At 30.6% G+C, this 18,426-nt stretch overlaps 1 protein-coding gene across 1 annotated transcript; it reads right to left on the bottom strand.

Annotated features, from left to right (window-relative positions):
* Positions 1–2,430: 2,430 nt before the first annotated feature.
* LOC112683890 (lysosomal alpha-mannosidase-like) lies at positions 2,431–18,056 on the bottom strand. The gene is made up of 17 exons (XM_025555076.1): positions 17,814–18,056; positions 14,729–14,831; positions 12,662–12,743; positions 12,388–12,573; positions 11,750–11,955; positions 10,587–10,723; positions 10,369–10,502; positions 9,887–10,107; positions 9,626–9,815; positions 7,992–8,176; positions 7,712–7,926; positions 7,016–7,232; positions 6,823–6,940; positions 6,397–6,667; positions 5,830–6,063; positions 5,612–5,761; positions 2,431–3,287 (listed from the first exon to the last, which is right to left on the bottom strand). Exons 1-17 carry the CDS (start codon positions 17,997–17,999, stop codon positions 3,084–3,086), a joined length of 3,039 nt encoding a protein of 1,012 aa, XP_025410861.1. The 5' UTR covers positions 18,000–18,056; the 3' UTR covers positions 2,431–3,083.
* Between the last annotated feature and the right edge of the window lie 370 nt (positions 18,057–18,426).

Here is an 18,426-nt window from a genome sequence, read left to right as displayed (position 1 = left end):
TTATATATACTTCAAAATAATGATAACTTTTGTTTTCATTAACTTCTAAGAATAATTAAAATATATTTATTTTACACTTGAACAGTAGAAAAAGATTGTTGAAAACAGTGGCATCAAATGGACATTTCTCTATGTACTTACTTATGGAGGAAAAAACCGTATTTCCAAAATATTTAGTCTATGCTATAATAGATGTATATATGGGTGGTAATACGCGACAATCGTGAAATGCTTTATATGCTTTATATGCTTTATATGAAATACACGACTATATGTAGACGCTTTATGGTCCGCGAATAAATATTTTTACCAAACTTCACCGTCTATTCATTTTATTGTATAAGGTTTTAATTGGATGTACCGAAAAAACGCTATTTTCCCCTGCGAGAAATATACTTGTCGCCAACGACAGGCCTAACCTACGTCTACAACGTCGTTTTTAATGATGTGACAATGTGCATTAAACAATGTTGTGCGATTTACCGCAGCCATCGTCGGACAACGATCGTATAAAATATAGGCGTTCGTCGTCCAAAAATAATGATGTAACTGTAATAATCTTATGAGCGATCGTAAAAAAAAAATATGAAAACTGAACATGGATTTTAAACGATAATTTTTCGATTATCTCAATAAAACTTTTTCAATAAAGGTAAAAATAAAATTATATTACATCGAATTGTGTTGTAAATCGTTCACATATTCCGTATGAATTGAATTGCATTAATTTAATTTAATTTAATTGATATATTGTCTTATGTATTATTGATACTTCCAGAAAAGTTCCTGGTACTAAAAAAAATCATTTTTATGTCGTGTATTTATAATTAAATAATTTTAAAAGCAATATTAAATAATTGCACGAAAAATTAGTATTGCCCAATAATTGTTCATGAGATTTAATTATGGACCTATCATTAAACTGGTGTTTCGAAAAAATATCTGATCGCATAAACAACGCATTAAAATCGAATGCGTTCTACGTACGGGAAAACGCATGATTTTCCGTAATTTAGTCATATATTTTTTTATTTTTTATTTTTTTATAACCCTTGACAGTAAAATTCCATTGGGATTTATAACAAAAAAAGGTATTTACAGTAAATAAATGTATACTAAAAAAAGAGTAGAGAAAAACATGTAAGAAGCTTATACAATGTTTTATTTCACAATATGTCAATTAATTTTAAAGAGGTGATGAATTCAACTATTGAGTTTGATGAGTTTTGAGAATTGTTGAATGAGGTAGAAATGTACTCTGGAGAATGTTTTTTTTTTTTATCTGAAATCAACGTAGGTAAGACATTCTGTTAAAATATGTTTAATACTTAGTTGGACTCTACATAAGAATCGAGAATATTTATATTTTGGATCATTTATATTTTCAAAGAAAGAGTTTTGCATTTATCTGGTGATCGTTTATGGCACTAAATGAGTTTGAATTAATGGTTGTATATGATATACTATTTTATTGAATTAAATGTATTGATTTTAGAATTGAGAATGATTGAGCAGGTTAGATTGAACGAAACAGACAATTAATACATGTAAGCGGTATTATTCCAAATTACTACCTACCCAATCTCCTTGTGACTCTTGGATAACTCTGCATGCATTTTTTGTCGTTATTTTTGTGATTTAAAGCAAGGAAGTTTTGCTTAAATAAAAATTGTAGAGTAGACATTTTGTGGAATATTAGATAGTTGATTTTTATGAACAGAGAACCAAAGAAATAAGATTAGGAAGTTTGGAGTAAAGTCGAGTTCAGCTATCGATGAAATTAGGTTATTCAGCTCTTGGTTAAGAACTAATTGTAGCCTAATTATTATCATAATTATCTGCGTAAATTTCGAATACCATTATTATAAAACAACGATAAATCAACATTTTTCAAGTGAACATGAATCTGCGTAGAAATATGTTCCATTTTAGCATTAATCAAGCACATTATAAATTACATTCATTTTAGAGTTTTTCTTTTTTTCACTTTACGACAATAGAACATCGCGTATAGCACGAGTAGAGGTAGACAGAAATAATTAATGTTTGTAAAATGAAAATGCTCATTGCAAAAGGATAAAAGAAAAATCGATAAATACATAATATTTATTATAAACACATATAATTGTCTGAATATAATAATATGGACTGGTTATAATTGTTCGTTTACTAAATTATTAATTGTAGTTCAGTTATAAGTATGGTAAATACACATTACAATAATATACTCAAGTATATAAGTACGAACGCATACAGACACGCAGTATATCGTGCGGGATAAAACGTACAAATAAAACATTCACGTTTGTAATAATAATTATAATAATAATAATATTTTATTTTTCCGGTAAATATTATAATATAAGTTCGACTGAAATATTTTACAAGTTGTATATTTTATACAGGTATACTTTATTCAATTGGCAATTATATCAAACAAACAATGGTTACTATTTATTACGTTCATGATTTACAAGTGAAATGAATCCGTAAATTTAAATCGATTAAATTATAAAATTAGTCTAATACGTTATATACTACAAATTTTACACAAATCATATGTCATGCACGAGGGAATAAAACGGACCTTTGCAAGGTATAGTTTTGGTGCGGTAGACAGGCTAACCTAACGACGTTTGCGTTGTAATTTATAATATGAAATTCGACAACAATTAATCCAACAACGTCTTTAGACACCATTATCTAAGGACGCATATGGTTTTTTTTTATATTATAGTTATCTATTAAATTGTATAAATAAAAACTGTAATAAATAGCGGAATAAATATTTTTTTGCACGGATTATAATATATACAAAACTTCCTTCTTTGAATGACTAACTCTTCGTTTTATTTCTACAGTAAATGCTTTTTCAACAAGAATAAAAATTTTAAAATTATATTCAATAATTCAGTTTAATTATTTTCCTTTGAGTATTACATTTCTGCGTGAGAGAAAACAATTGAAAAAATAATAATAATAAAAAAATTAGTAAAAAAGTCTCTTATATCATAACCGCTTAGCTTTATTTCAACCGTAAGAATCAAAATAAATTAATACGCATATGTAGGTATAGGTTAGCACTATCGTTTTTTCACTGTAAGCAAAAAAGTCCTAATGGCCATTGGCGTGAGAAGAACTTCAGGTAACTGTTCGTCCAATTCTGGTCCTTGAGATTGCGGTTTATCACTATAATTCCATCGGTAACGATCTAGATCTTTCTTAGCTAAATTCGCGCTCAGCGTCAGTTCTTGGTACGCCAACACTTCCAAATGCAAAAATAATCTCTAAAACACGTAATTTTTCAAAAGTTGTACACAATTGTTATAAAATCAAGTGCCTGATAATAGTAAAAACACTAACGACCATAACAGCAAAAGAATTCTCAAATAAGCCAACAATTTCGTACAAGATTTATGATGGTAATGATTATATGGTAGTCAACTATAGTTAAAAAAAGGAACAGCATGCCTAACGGACTATATTTATTTAAAAATGTTTAAAACGTTCAATTCTGGAACGGATTTTTTTAAAGTTTTTTTTATTTTTAATATTTTATTTATTTTGTTTGTCAAACATACATATTACTACAACTGCTGCAATAGAAATAGTTGCCAAAAAGGCAACAGGAATCCGAGTTTTATGTGCAATGAAAAAAAATCCAATGATGTCAACATCGTGCCGGGCTTGAACGTCCCAGCCAGAACACGTTTAACAACAAAAACTATACGTATACTTTCTTTAAACACGATCCTGATATATTATATGTACACAACAGCTACCAATAACATAATTTTTATCATTTTACCATCGTATAACCGATGACGTGGACTCGTCTTCCGAATTGTTGAACATTACAATTTATAATAATATATAAAACATGTTCTTTGTAAATAATTTCTGTTGTATACGAATATAAATTGTACGCATAATGTACGGGTACATCTCGGTAATATAGTCGTTGATTATACCGTGTGTTCACCAATTTAGGGAATACTGAATTTCTCGGCCGGATAATGTTGGAATAAATCGAATTTTTTATTAATCGAATATAAATACACATTTTCAGATAAATTTTTAATTTTTAACCCTCTTAGTACGCGCATGCGCAGTGCAACTCATTTTTTTTTTAATAGCAACCGGTATTTTTGATATCAAATTCCGATAGACTGATTTTTTTTAAGTCATTTTGACTAATTAACCATGTCTCTAATACCAAAATTGACTGAATGAAAGCCATTTAATTTTTTAACTTTTAATAAATAACACATTTTTACTTCATTATAAAACGCATAAAACCATTTATAATTATTTATTATTGGTTACTTTTTGAATTTTTTTACGTATTTTTTTTTTTTTTTTTATATACGTTTTATAAACAAGATTAACGTAATATGGATATACAATTATTTAATTAAAATTAATTACATGGTTTTATGCATTTTATAATGAATTGTAAAAATGTGTTATTTATTAAAATTGAAATGGCTCTCATTTAGTCAATTTCGGTTTTAGAGCCATGTTAATTGGTCAAAATGACTTAAAAAAATTCAATCTATCCAAATTTGGTATCGAAAATACCGGTTGCTATTCAAAAAAAATAAGTTGTATTGCACATACGCGTTTCGAGAGAATTAAAAATTTGAAATTTATCTGAAAATGTGTATTTATGTACCACTAGCTTGTAAAAAAAAATTTGATTTATTCCAACATAATCCAGCCAAGAAATTCAGTGTTCCCTAAATTGGTGAACGACTTTAAACGTATCACGTGTTTGCAGTATACAAGTACAAGATATAAGCGACTTTTAGTATTGACAATACAATACCTTTCAAATGTTAGCTAGTTTTTTAATGCAAAGTTAAGGTTACATACGATTTGAAAGATAATAATAAACCCGTAAATTTGTTTCAAACCTCTATTAAACATTTAAATGTACATTAATATTGTATCTCATGACAAAATAACACCAAGTATTTCACAGTTTCAGTTGACCCCAATAAAGGAATTCCCTCTAGCGACAGCTGTACGACATAATATCTAACGAGTTTTCTGACAAAAAGTTTGAGAAATTATTATTTTTAGCTAAACTAAATGATAACGGACGTAGAAAGTATTTTTGTTAGACATTGTTAGATTTTTATCAAATTATTTTAAATAACAATAGTATTATGGTAATTTTATCTTTTTCATTTTGGTTTCTTCTTATTTTCTTTGATGATAAATATCTTTAGAGCAATTTCAAAATTCAATTATTTTCATAACCCCCATTTAGTTTTCTATTTTAATTAATACATTCAATTCATTTGTTTTAAAAACATGGCTATAAATTATGAAATGTTGCCAAATCTTATGAATGTTTATTAACTGAGATTTGAGTTGTTAAGTAATGTACCAGAATGCGCTTATTTTATTTTTGTAAACGTAATATTTTACGTGATCATAAACTAAATCTATATTTAATATAAAATGATTAACAATCGATTTCTGAAATGTATAAAACAAAAACCCAATATAAATCATCACATAAGTGACGATGAAAAACCTAGTATTTTCCATAATGTCATTTACAGCTAAAAATAACGAAATTTAACGAAACGTATATACTTACATCAAGAGGAACTTTTTCGGGCAGGGATAAAAATCTATCTTCGTTCTTTTCGAATATATGTTCTATTCGCAATAAAATTTGATTGTTTCTCCAATGTTCCAAAGTTAAAATATGTATATTTGAAGACAATGTTACGTTCAACATGTTATACTGAAAATGAAAATAAAAAACAAGTTAAAATTAGAATAAAAAAGTTATTGGGCAAAGATTGATTTTACCGTAGCACTGAACTTAGAAACCCATTCGGTATTTCCCATATGAGTCGGAGCTAATGTAATAACAGGTTGCATGACGGTGTGGAGCGCAGATAGTCTATGCGCTTTGGCAGCTTTATCTAGTTCATTAAAGTGTAATATATGTTTTCCTTTGGTCACCATGCCTTCTCCATATTGATTCTCGTCCAATGGTTCACTAACCCCTTGACTGTCATCGTATAAAAGTCGACGATGAAGCTAACATCAAATATAAATGTAATAATATGTATCGTACGTAAAGTGGTGAAAATATTAAAAATCCACATAAAATTTCATTCGTAAAACAAATATTACATAATGCGCAAAAAACAAATATTAACAATTTTACTAGTCATTAAATATTCAATAAATTACTGATGATATGTAAAACATACTTAATGATTTTTCTCTCCTAAGTCAGTGTTAATAGTATAGGTTTAAAAAAAATGATTAAATATTAGTAGGTAAGAACGATAAATAATAGAAATTAACTTAAAATATATTACGTGTATTTATGAAACTATAATAATATTATAGCTATCATTAATTTACCATAAGTTCTAATGTGCCGTCTTCAATACTAGAACCCCCCTGAGGTCGATCGGTTACTACCGTAGCCTGGTGAATGGAGTCTCTGATTGCTATGCTCGAAGTGATTGGATAGTAATTAGAGGCGACAGGTTCGGTTAGTGTTAAATTCCAAGACGACCGATAATTCAGCTTCCTCTTCATCCACCTTCTACCATTCGAATCCGTGTAAAATGTACCGTTCGACGCTATTTTAGTTGTATATTTAGTAATGACTTCTTTTCCAACCCATTCCCTAATCGAACAATCAATAAACGAAAATAAACATTAAATACATTTTAAACCAAACCTAACAACAATAATATAGCGCGTATAATCTCGATAATTCACTAATTAGATGGATTAAACAAATATATTGGTTGTATAATTAAAATCATTATTTTTTCTTACATTATAGGAATAGGTCCCACGAGCCATTCGAATTCGATTAATTCTTGTTGGTCGTAAATCCTAACTACTTGACTTAACCAAGAACTAAAAGACTGATGAACTTCATGCACGTTTTTTCCTTAAACACAATATTGACACGTTAAGTGCATGTATACAAATATTTCATAAATAAATAAATACATCGTATCATTACCTCGATAAATTGTCAAATTAATTTTTTCTGATATTACAGTTGGCTGATTTTTAGTGGGTCTAAAAATATAAGCTCCGCTAGCACGGTTATCAGCGTTGAAATTGTATCCTTTCATGGACTCGTAGTAAAAGAAATTCTGCTGCAAAGGATATCGTGTGCCGTTTTTCTCGATCCACTGCACGAGGCCACTGGTACCGTTGAAACCGATTTTTAATTTCTACACGAATTCGTCAAAACGGAAAACAAAATTATACAGGTGTATCATATTAATATTATTACCTATTTCATAACTCTGTGCGCTACCGTTATTTACATACGCTAATTTCTCCTTGTGCAGCCTCCATTCCAAGAAAACCCAGTTTAAACTCGACTAATTCCTTTTTTACTGCAGCAATATATTTTCTCTTTCCAGTATATCCTTTTTAATTCATCTTTGTCCTTCGTTTATCAAACAATTGATACGACAGTATTTTCCTCCACTCTCAATCACCTCCTGATATTCTATCTATTATATCCTTTGTACTTAGTTTTGGCTACTAAACTGTTGTTCCAATGGTCCATACCCCCTCAACTTTATTATAACTACGAAATACCCAATAATACGTTGCGCTGTGGCATTTCATAAATAAAATCTCATACCAACTAAAAAATATGGTTTTTAATTCTAATTTAATATCGTGTATATAGTTATTTTACCCCGTTGTCAATCATCACATCCTCGGTGCTGTTGTGCACCGCCGGTCTCGGTGGGGCTTCTAATTCTTTGATTCTCTCCACGTGATAGTTGACTAATCCCAACGGCGACACTTCACTGGCGATAAATACTAGCTCGTGCGTTGCATTCGAACCGCGGCCCCCGAGTCGGAAAATTTGACCGGGTAAGAACACCAGTTCGTACTGCACGTTGGACCCTAAAAACCCACTAACACGGTTATCGTACACGAACGCCAGGGTTTCAGGCCGATATTGTCGTTACCATTCGGACCGGTGACCTTGTAATCCGCGTATTTGACGGGGATGCGCACCGGGGTGGTGACGGCGTGCGACAGCGGGTTGTACAAGGTGATCACGAATTTAGAATTGTTTTCCGAAACGTCGCACTCGCTGATGTTGAGCAACTTGCAATAGCGTTGTTCGGGAAAGTCGTTTCCAAACCATTTCCTGTAAAATCGACACGGTAATGTATGTATTTAATTATGTACACACGCACATGAGTATATATTTAAAATACATACGAAATGTAATACATATAATACACGTAGATACATAAATACTGTAATACAATATGCACGAATGTTCTCAAACAGAGTGCTCAATCAGGCTGATGTACTATTTTTACTTATTATTTTTTTTATCTATTGTTTTAGTGTAGAATGTTTCTGTAATTGTACGTTATTACTTTTCGATTTTTCTATTGCATCTTGTTAGTATAAAAGAACTGTACGAACAATAAAAGACAGAAGTCGTCCGACAAAGTATACACCTTAAACAGATTATCCAGTACTTTTGGAATATTAATCATGCAATACATCTGACTCTCAAAATATTATTATCAACTGAAGTTTAAACCATATATTAAATTGTTTGTCCGAACTTGAGCCAATTATCCAAATTAGAAATGGAAAATCAATAATAGTATTCAGTTTGTAAGTGTAATAAATGTATATTTACTACAATGTATTTATTAACTAAAATTCGAGATAGCATGTAAACGATTACTGAGTATTGATTTTGACTATTTAAACTTGTGTAAACGTTTTTGCTAAAATCATCACCAAAACCAATTTACGATAATATCTTCTATATAATTGGTATATTTTTTTATCACACAGTAATCTTATTACATTTTCTAATAACTAATTAAATTTGAAACTATTATCTATTTTGGTTATAATATCAAGTTATGCACAGTAGTGTCTTAATTTTAATTGATAAATTGAAAAAAGATATGAAATTAAAAGATAATTAGTCCAGTTTAGACCAGTTTATCAAACCTAAAATAATAATTAACAGCACTTCCAGGTAGCGAGTATATTGTATAAAACAAAACCAAAACATTATCAAAGGCATCAAAATTTAAACAGACTGAGAGGTAAAATTTAATGATATTCTTAGCCAAAATATGACAAATCAGCTATTAATTAATATTATTATCAATTCTCAAAATCACCTTATATTACAAAACATTTTACAATAGTTTGTATGTTTTATGATAATATAATACAAGAATATTTGTTTATTATTTGTACGCTGAAGAACTATTTTATAACAAAAATCTAAAAAAGTTTTTTGTTTGTCACAAGTTACATCAACTGAAACTTTTAACTTTATTTTATGATTTCATACGACCTCTATCTCATTGAATACAATACGAAACAAATAATTCGTTTTCATTATTTATTAAAACAATCATACCGAGTAATACTATAAATGCATGGAATGTATTCATATAATGTTTATATATTCGTGATTTTAATAAATATATTTTAACTGGACCAATAGTACCTAGATCTATAAATACAATAAAATGATTATATTTATAGATGTAGGTTAATACAAGTGAGTAATTAATTATATTAGATTATTAATTATATTAGATTATTTGGTTACCTGTAAGCGGCCGTTAACACTTTTTGGGACTCATCGATTCCTTCGTCTAAATAAAGAGCGTAATCATCAGACACATGCTGTTTTTCCGTGCCAGTAATGGAATCGTGATGTTGCGACTGGGCAACGACTATAGCCAATTTTTGGACACTTCCGTTGACCCCGTCTCCAAGAATCGAACTGATTTGCTTCACTGCCTAATTAGAACCACTGTCATTTTAAATTCCCGTTTAAATCAATCGCGATGAGTATTTACTATAATACCTGCCTGTAATAAGTTGTTCGCTTTGCAAATCATGTATTTTAAATTCGATCTGGAGGTGAAATACCCCGTCCAATATGAATGTTCGTCGTGCGCATAAGGGAAGAAATCGTCCGTATCCTTAAGTGGCCAAGTAACGTTGTCGGTATTTTGCAGGGCAGACAAATAACAATCAGGTGTAGAGTATAATACGTTTAATTCCGGTTTCAATTTATTAACATGCCTAGAACAAATTATTGGTAACTGTACATTTTAGTCGTTTTAATTATATAATATTTTTAAAACAATTAAACATCGAGCTGAATAGTCGATTAATCATATACTACTTTTTTTTTTTTTTTTAATTTGAAAATACGCAAAAATAAATTGATTCCTATTTTATTGAACTGGACTAGAAAATCAAAGTCGAATAACATATACGAATGTACGCACGCATTCGAGTTAAAGAAAATTGTTTGTAAGTAAAAAAAGAAAATTTCTGTACTTGATTAATTTATCCATGTTCCTGAACCACGATGACGCTACTGAGTAAGAGAAATCGCCTCCCATGGTCATCATAATATTATTCGTTTTGTATGCTGAAGCGTATCTTTGGACATGGTTTGCGAAGTTTTCTACCTTTCCGGGAAATAAATTATTTTTTATCATTCGACTCATTAATTAGAAGCAAGTATGAGATATACTTGGTATTTTAATTATTACTTTTGCATCGACGTTGTACCCGTGCAGTTTCGGGTTATCTAAAATAGGATCATCGTTGCAAAACGCGTCAAAACAAAATCCTTCGGGCGCAACGTATAGATTATACAACACGCTTGTAAATAATTCACCACTTTGTCCTGTAAAGTGCAGTATATTCGATTAATTAAAGGCTGTGTACATATTAAGTACATTAATATTACACAAATAGTAAATGTAATACGTCGATAAATGTTTTATACCGAAAATTCAGAAAATCGTAGATGATAAATCCGGTTTGATTCATCAATTCGAATTATGTCTTAAAAAAGTATTTAAACATAAATTTAAATTGTGTATACTTATCAAATCGCTATAAAAAAAAATTAAAAAACAATAATACTGAAATTGCGATTACTAATCCTCAACTATGTTGAATATTTTCGGTTAACAATCCAAATTGATATTTAATTTGTGGCTAAAAGGGCTAATTTAAAGTATTTCCAGTGTATATATATATACTTAAATAAAATATATTAATATTATCTACGAAAAAACTAGGATAATTTTTTTTTGTCAAACAAAATATAAAAATATGAGTTTTATAATTAATTGACTTCCACTATAATAATAATGCCGCGGCGCGCCGGTTTAATTGCAATTTTTTTTAAATCCACACTGCATATACTGTTATTATCCAAGTATTATTAAATTAATTAACATTGAAAATAATTCCTAACGCAGCAGTGAATATATGTAATTAGTACTGAAATAATAGAATACTAAATTTTTATTTTCGTATTGGTAAAAAAATTAATTAAAATAATATTCTAAATACCAGTGTATCAATTACATCGGAATGTGATCATAATATTTTTGTAAACGAACGCAAAAATTGAATATCAAAATATAAAAATCATAATATGGTTTTTTTTTTTAAAATTATGTAGATCGTACTCATATCATTGACATTAATATTATATTTTTACATTTCAATTTGAAAAACATTTTCACGCAATAAAATGTTCTTCTAACCGTAATAAATTGTCAACACAGCGGTGGTATACGACCGATAAGTAAGAATAATAATAAAGTGACGATATATAAGTCTGATAAATCACTCTATTAAATATGAAATGATTTTAAATATTGTTATTACTATAATACTCGTATGTTGGTTATCTTACCCATGTTGATATCCGGTCTCCATACAACTTCCATTGTTTTCTGTGATCTTCTGAGAGCTATATCTTCGTAATCAATACGGCCCAATACTAATCCATCGAAACCCATTTCGGCAAATTCAGCGGCTACTTCACTTGAATGTCCGAATGGGTCTATTTGCCATGCCACCCGAGGTCGTGCACACTCACCAAAAGTATCATTCAAAAATCTATATAATGTAATTAATAGCCATGTAAATACCTCTTGTTTATCAAACACACTTAAATCATATAAGTTCGTGCGAAATACTTATGAAACGACTAATTAAAATAATAACATTTATGTACCAAATTGAAAAAGTTTCATGCAATACTCATTATTAATTTAATTTATTCATAAGCGTAAAGTCCCTATATTACAAAAACATACAGTCATTAATAATCATTATAAATTGCTGTAATCATAATCGCAAATTGATAAATCATTACGGGTGCGTATTATCTCAAACTCCAAGCACATTAATAATCGGAAATCCGACTGTATGCGTTTCCTATACACGTACATGTAACAAATCTATATGGAAACGCATCGTTTACTTAATAATCTATTAGTTATAATTCAACTCTGCACGTCTTTCAACCCGTAACATGTCTGCGCTTACTTGAGACCCAATGTCATTTGATCGATAAGGGTTGAATAATGAGGTACCGCCTCATCGCTCATCACCCATCCGCCGTGTAATAGTTGTAACCGTCCTTCATCTACAAGTGTCTTCAAGCTGTTCCGGTTCCACTCGTCTTGCTCTTCCCACCAGCGCCATAAAAACGCCGTCTCCACAAAAACGAATCTGAAAAATACATGATTTATTAGCCATACGTGACCAAAGCCCGTTTCTATATAATAATATTAAGATTTGTAAAAAAAAAAGTCTTAACCTTCGATTTTTGTTTTTCAATAATTCAGACACCACAGAGTCCAATATGTACTGTACTCCAAAAGGTGCATGCACCTTATTACCTTTTCAGGAAAAAAAAATATTCGAATCCATTAAAATAAAAACAAAGAAAAAAACATTGTAATTGGTCGGTACTTACAAAATTACCTAAACACTAAATAAAATAATGATATAAACCAAATTATAGAGGTGGAATTAATTTATTTCATGCAGTTATTATGGTTTTTTTTTTTTTTCGAGTGTTAAAAGCCTTAATTTGTCGACATTAAACAATAGATATATCTAAATAAAGCATATCTATATGCAAATTAGTACACACGTGCAGGATTGTTCAAATTATATACGAAAACGGCTTATCAAACACAAAATTAGTTAATATATGATTTGTATTAAACACCTTGTAATTTAACTGAATCGATATATGATTAGAATACAAATTTACTATTATAATTGTTAATTGAAAGCGATATTTTGAGAACAAATACAAATATAAGAATGTTTTTTGCACATTTTGCAATGGTGCATAATTCAATATTATTTCACTCGATAAAATTTAAATATTTTATAGCATACTAAAAATTTGAACAAATTCTTTTAAAACTATATTATATTATGATTAACATTATAAACTACAAACAGAGCGGATGTTGATTAAATGACTTATTAAATAAAATACAACTAGTTTTAATATTTATTCAAATATACTATAAATATTCATTCGCTATGTTTAAAACAAATTGAAATCTTAATCTTTTAATTTTGTACCTATTAACCACTATAGTCTAAAAAGGTTTAATTTATTTCACCTATTTAGTTGTATTAGTAAATTAAAATTGTGTTTGGAATTTTCACAACACAAATTTATTTTTCGACGAATTCATTATTTAGCTGTTATAAAAAGGCTACAACATATAACACAATGACCTTGTCACTGGTCACTGGCGCATGTCAACGGTTAATTACTCATTTTATTACTAAATTTATTTCGATCATTTATTTATGTCGAATTATACACAACTAAATAATTTTATTATACTTAAGGATTGAACGAGAGAAAAATAACACATTATAATATTTATTGATTTTCTCGTGAGATTTCACTTATTATTAAAAATATAAAGAAAAACAGCATACTTAAATATTTTATGACATATTACTTTAAGTTTAAAATTTGATAATTGATCGAAGTAGTTTTCTACCTTATAATTTTAAATGTTTAAGCTTTTTACGTATAATATAATATTTATATTTTATTAACGTTTATACAAAAAATAATCAAATTAAATGTTAAAAAAAATTCTAATTTATAAATAGTTATATTTAGTTATATTTTATAAATAATAATTTATTTTGTATACAATTTATACTGTTAATATTTCTCTAATTTATATAACTTTATAAAATTAGAAAAAAAATTACAGATATCAGAAATAATAATTGGAGTAATATAAGCTTTATTCAAGTTGATTAAAATTCAAAATATTTTATTATATTGTTATATTTGATATATGAATAGGAGATAAATTGTATTTTTTAAATATAAATAATGTAATATAAACATATGAAGTTTTAAGTTGAAACTAAATAACTTTCATCGGTTGTCATTATATTCGGCAATTTTTTTATATTGAAGTAATTTAAATGTCAATCACAACATAAACAAAGTTTTCTATTATCATTCAGTTGAAAGTCAACTATAATAATTAAAAATCTAAATATCGCTCAATGAAAATATCACTATCAGTTATACGTTTTCTTTAGACATAAATTAGGTTTTTACATTATTATTTACATTATTCAATATTTTTATTGAGCAAATAATGCTTATAAAATAAATTATTCTCGTGTAAACAGGTTGAGCTTATCGCGTTTGTGTAGGATTTTTAATTTGACTATTTTCTACGTGTTTTGTAAATAAAAGTTAAAGGTACGACTGATCTGTTGTAAACGAACAAACGTCCAAGGGTGATTGAAATAATACGACAATACTACACGGCAGCATTTCATTTTATCATTGAAAACTGTAAATTAAAAACAAAATACCAACTGCCATAATAATACTGGTCCACGGTTTTCAGCCATCCGACGTCGTCGTGCGTATGGGCGATCAGGTGGACGTTCAATTTGTTTGGATGGACTGTGTTGCAAGACTAGAATCAAGTAATAAATTAAATTCAAACCTTATTGGATTATTTTATTTGATTATTCTAAATCAGTTTAATTATTGTATCTCTAGTCCTCGGGTCCAATTAAAAATGTTACTTTAAAATGTTTTGTTAGAGAATTTGTTCGTCATGTTCAAACAAAAAATAATCTAAATCATTTCATTAGTACACAACTTTAGCTCGCACTGTTTGATATAAAAAAAAAATCACATTAACACGTAGGTATATAGGTATCCGAAAGCGATAAACATGATGTGATTTATTTGCTTGTAAATGTTTAATCCCAATACATAAATATTTGCAATCATATGAGCATATTCTAAGGAGTAGTGATAGCCACTTCAAAAAGAACCATTATAACATGGATGAGAAACCGCTTATCTACGACCAGACAGATGTTTTATTATTTTTCACCTGAATCTGCAAAAACGTCAATGAACGTTGACAATAATGAATGGAAAATATTATGTGATATCATTTATGATATTGGACCGTTAAATAATGTTCTTGTCTTGTCCTTCGACGGTAATTTTTCAATTTTTGATTGTATACGCTATGAATAATCACCGTAATTTGTTAGCATGATATAATATGCGTATTATAGCGCAATTTAGATGAAATTGACCACTATCAGAATTTTTCAAGAACAAACTCTATTCCGTTTTTACGATAACGGATCGTTCGGAAATTTAAAAAATAAAGAGAGATCAATATTGAAAAAATTCACGAACCCAAGGTGAACATTTATATTTTGATAACCTATAAGACCGTCGTAATGATAATTAATCTGTGCAGCCGTACGCAATATAATATTGTGCGCTCCTCATATGATATTAATTAGTGAAGGGTCGAACCCAACCGAACCGAATACTAGGTAATTCGGTTCGGTTGATAATTCGAACTCAAAATGAAAGTAAATAGAACCTAACTATTTACCATTTAGGTATGTTCGAAATTTAAACTTGAAAATATTCATAATCAAACAATCTAAAATTAATTTTCTATACTTAATGGTAGTATTAACTATTTTTTTTTTTTTTTATTATTACGATAGGTATTATAAATTAAAATAATTCTATGTTGAAGCATTTTGTTAAAAATAGTATTGGTAGCGTAGGTTGTACACGCTGTAAAAACGATTGTAGTGTATAATACATTGTGATACGGTTAAATTGTAATTTCAAAACCTCGTAATAAGAAGTTAAAAAAAAATACACTTTAGTTAAGTTACGAGGTTAGCAATTCGTAAAAATGAAGTTACAAGTTTTTGACACGTAGCTGTCGATATGATGTATGATAATATGATCAAAACCACAAATCTATTTTTGGAAAAGAAAAAGGAAAAAATATGTTGTTTATACTCTATATTTTTAAAAATTGTATCAGAATTAATAGTGTTAGACGTTAATAAATACATAATAGTTTGGTTCGGTTCGAGTTTGTTTGGATAATTATAAGTTTTACAAGTTCGGTTCGGTTCCTAATACTTTGACAATTTTCGGTTAGACACCGAAAAATTAGGTTCGACCCATCACTAATAATAACTATTATTCTTATGATGATGAACGGAAGGAATATAAGGTTTTTCTCTAAACATAGACTGGGTAAGTCATAAATTGGTCAGGGAACATATACCGATACAACAGGTTAAGTACTACATGTGTTATTGTGGGGTCAACATCGGTCATTGGTCTACCCGACGTGCATAACACAAATAGGGTTCAATGATTAGTGCGTTGGCGCCGCTACAATCGAATAATATTTAAGTATAATTCCGATGGAAATATTGAAACGACCGGTACATTACGGATTGAGGTATCCATCTGTCTATACGAAGCATACATATCTCTCATACGGTCAGGGGCGGACTAGGTATCGAGGGGCCGGGGGGGGGGGGATAGTCAACTGGGTCTATTATTATTACATTTTAACTAATAAATATTTTTAGTTAACTGTGCTCAATTCGTCCAAATTCCGATATTCTAATAGTAAATGATTGGTGTTTTATTATTATAGTTTAATATTACATTTTGTATGTGTATACGAACAATTAATATGAAACTATTGAGGGCCCAGGAGGCGATCACCCCTTTGCCTCCTTAGCCAGTCCGCCCCTGCATACGGTCGAACAACGGTATTGCACTACACGTACTGTAACAAGTGCGTCTACGGGTGCCACTGTTATTAATGTCTGGTCAATAAACAACATACGTGTAAGACGTAACGTCATTACTGTCTGGCCAACGAACAACATACGTGTGAGACGTAAAAACGAACGGATTCCGTGTTATACGTTGTTGTCGCGTGCATTGTACTATACGAGTTTATCGCTGCGCCGCATCGTCTCAATTGTTATCGATCACTTGAACCTTCGATCTGTATTACCGATTCCGATCGCCAGTCGCGTGCTCACAACGTATGTACATTTTGCGATACGTGTAGGTACACACACGTATTACGAAAACGTCACGGGTAAACGGTCGAAGGTTAGGTCGTTGTGCGAATACAGTTCCGATAAAAGTTACGAATAAAAATAAATAATAAAACTTTTCGTGTACACCATATTTTCATTCGCGTGCACGCGCACTACGTACGTGCACATTTTTACCAATTGCTTTTTATTGCACCGTACACCTCTACACGCGCCGCGCCGCGAGTAAAACGTTCAATTGGCTCATAAAGGAGAGGTACGTCCTTAACAAGCGATTATGCGCTTGAACCGCAGCGCACTCCGTAATAACAACAAACCCGTAGACACGAAACAACGTTTCGGTCGTTTATACGCCGTTGTCGGTGTGAGGGGGTGGAAAAAACTTCTCTCCTCGTCGAAACCGACGACGATCCCCGGTGACCCACGGGCGGTGGAGTGAGGGCCATTTGTTCCGGAAATCGGGTGTAACAATTACGACGTCGAACAATAAGATTTTCGTTTCGCTCGTGTCTTTTTTTTTTTTTTCCTTTCGTTACCTTTGAAGCGCATCTGCTGCTTGGCTCCTGAGCTTCGGCGGACCGGCTGCCCGCGAGTAACGCGTAGAGCGCCGCGAACACAACGAACCGGTACCACGCACCGACCACACGTGACCACCGGTGGTCAAAGGACGACGACGACGGGTGTGCAGTGCGAACGGCCATACCTAAGGACAACGCGACCATTACTGACTGAATGCAACGCGTTAACCGCGCGGGCACACGTCTCGCAGCCGTCGCGGAACATCCCGTGGAACCTCGTACTAACCGACTCCCCCCACCCACCCACTCACCGCGGCGGTGTAATAATGTTTTTAACGTTTAATCGGTTCCGTTGTACTGCACTACACGCGTACCTATGGTCGTCTGTTATTACGTAATGTTGATAATAAATAAAGACGATTATAGCGAACGTACGTTACGCGTCTCACTCTCTCTCTCTCTCTCTCTCTCTCTCTCACCGCTCGTCTCTTCGTCGAACGATGTTCCCGATCTTTGCGGTCCACCGTTTCGTTACAATTAATCGTAATCCACGCGATTACGAGTCGGCTAGAACGTCAGGGTTAGTCACAACACTCGTTACGGCTGCATTACAGTACACGCGGCAGACGTT

This window comes from Sipha flava, unplaced genomic scaffold, assembly GCF_003268045.1.
Source record: "Sipha flava isolate LNK unplaced genomic scaffold, YSA_version1 237_pilon_pilon, whole genome shotgun sequence".
NCBI lineage: Eukaryota > Metazoa > Arthropoda > Insecta > Hemiptera > Aphididae > Sipha > Sipha flava.
This window is presented reverse-complemented; position numbering and strand designations above follow the sequence as displayed.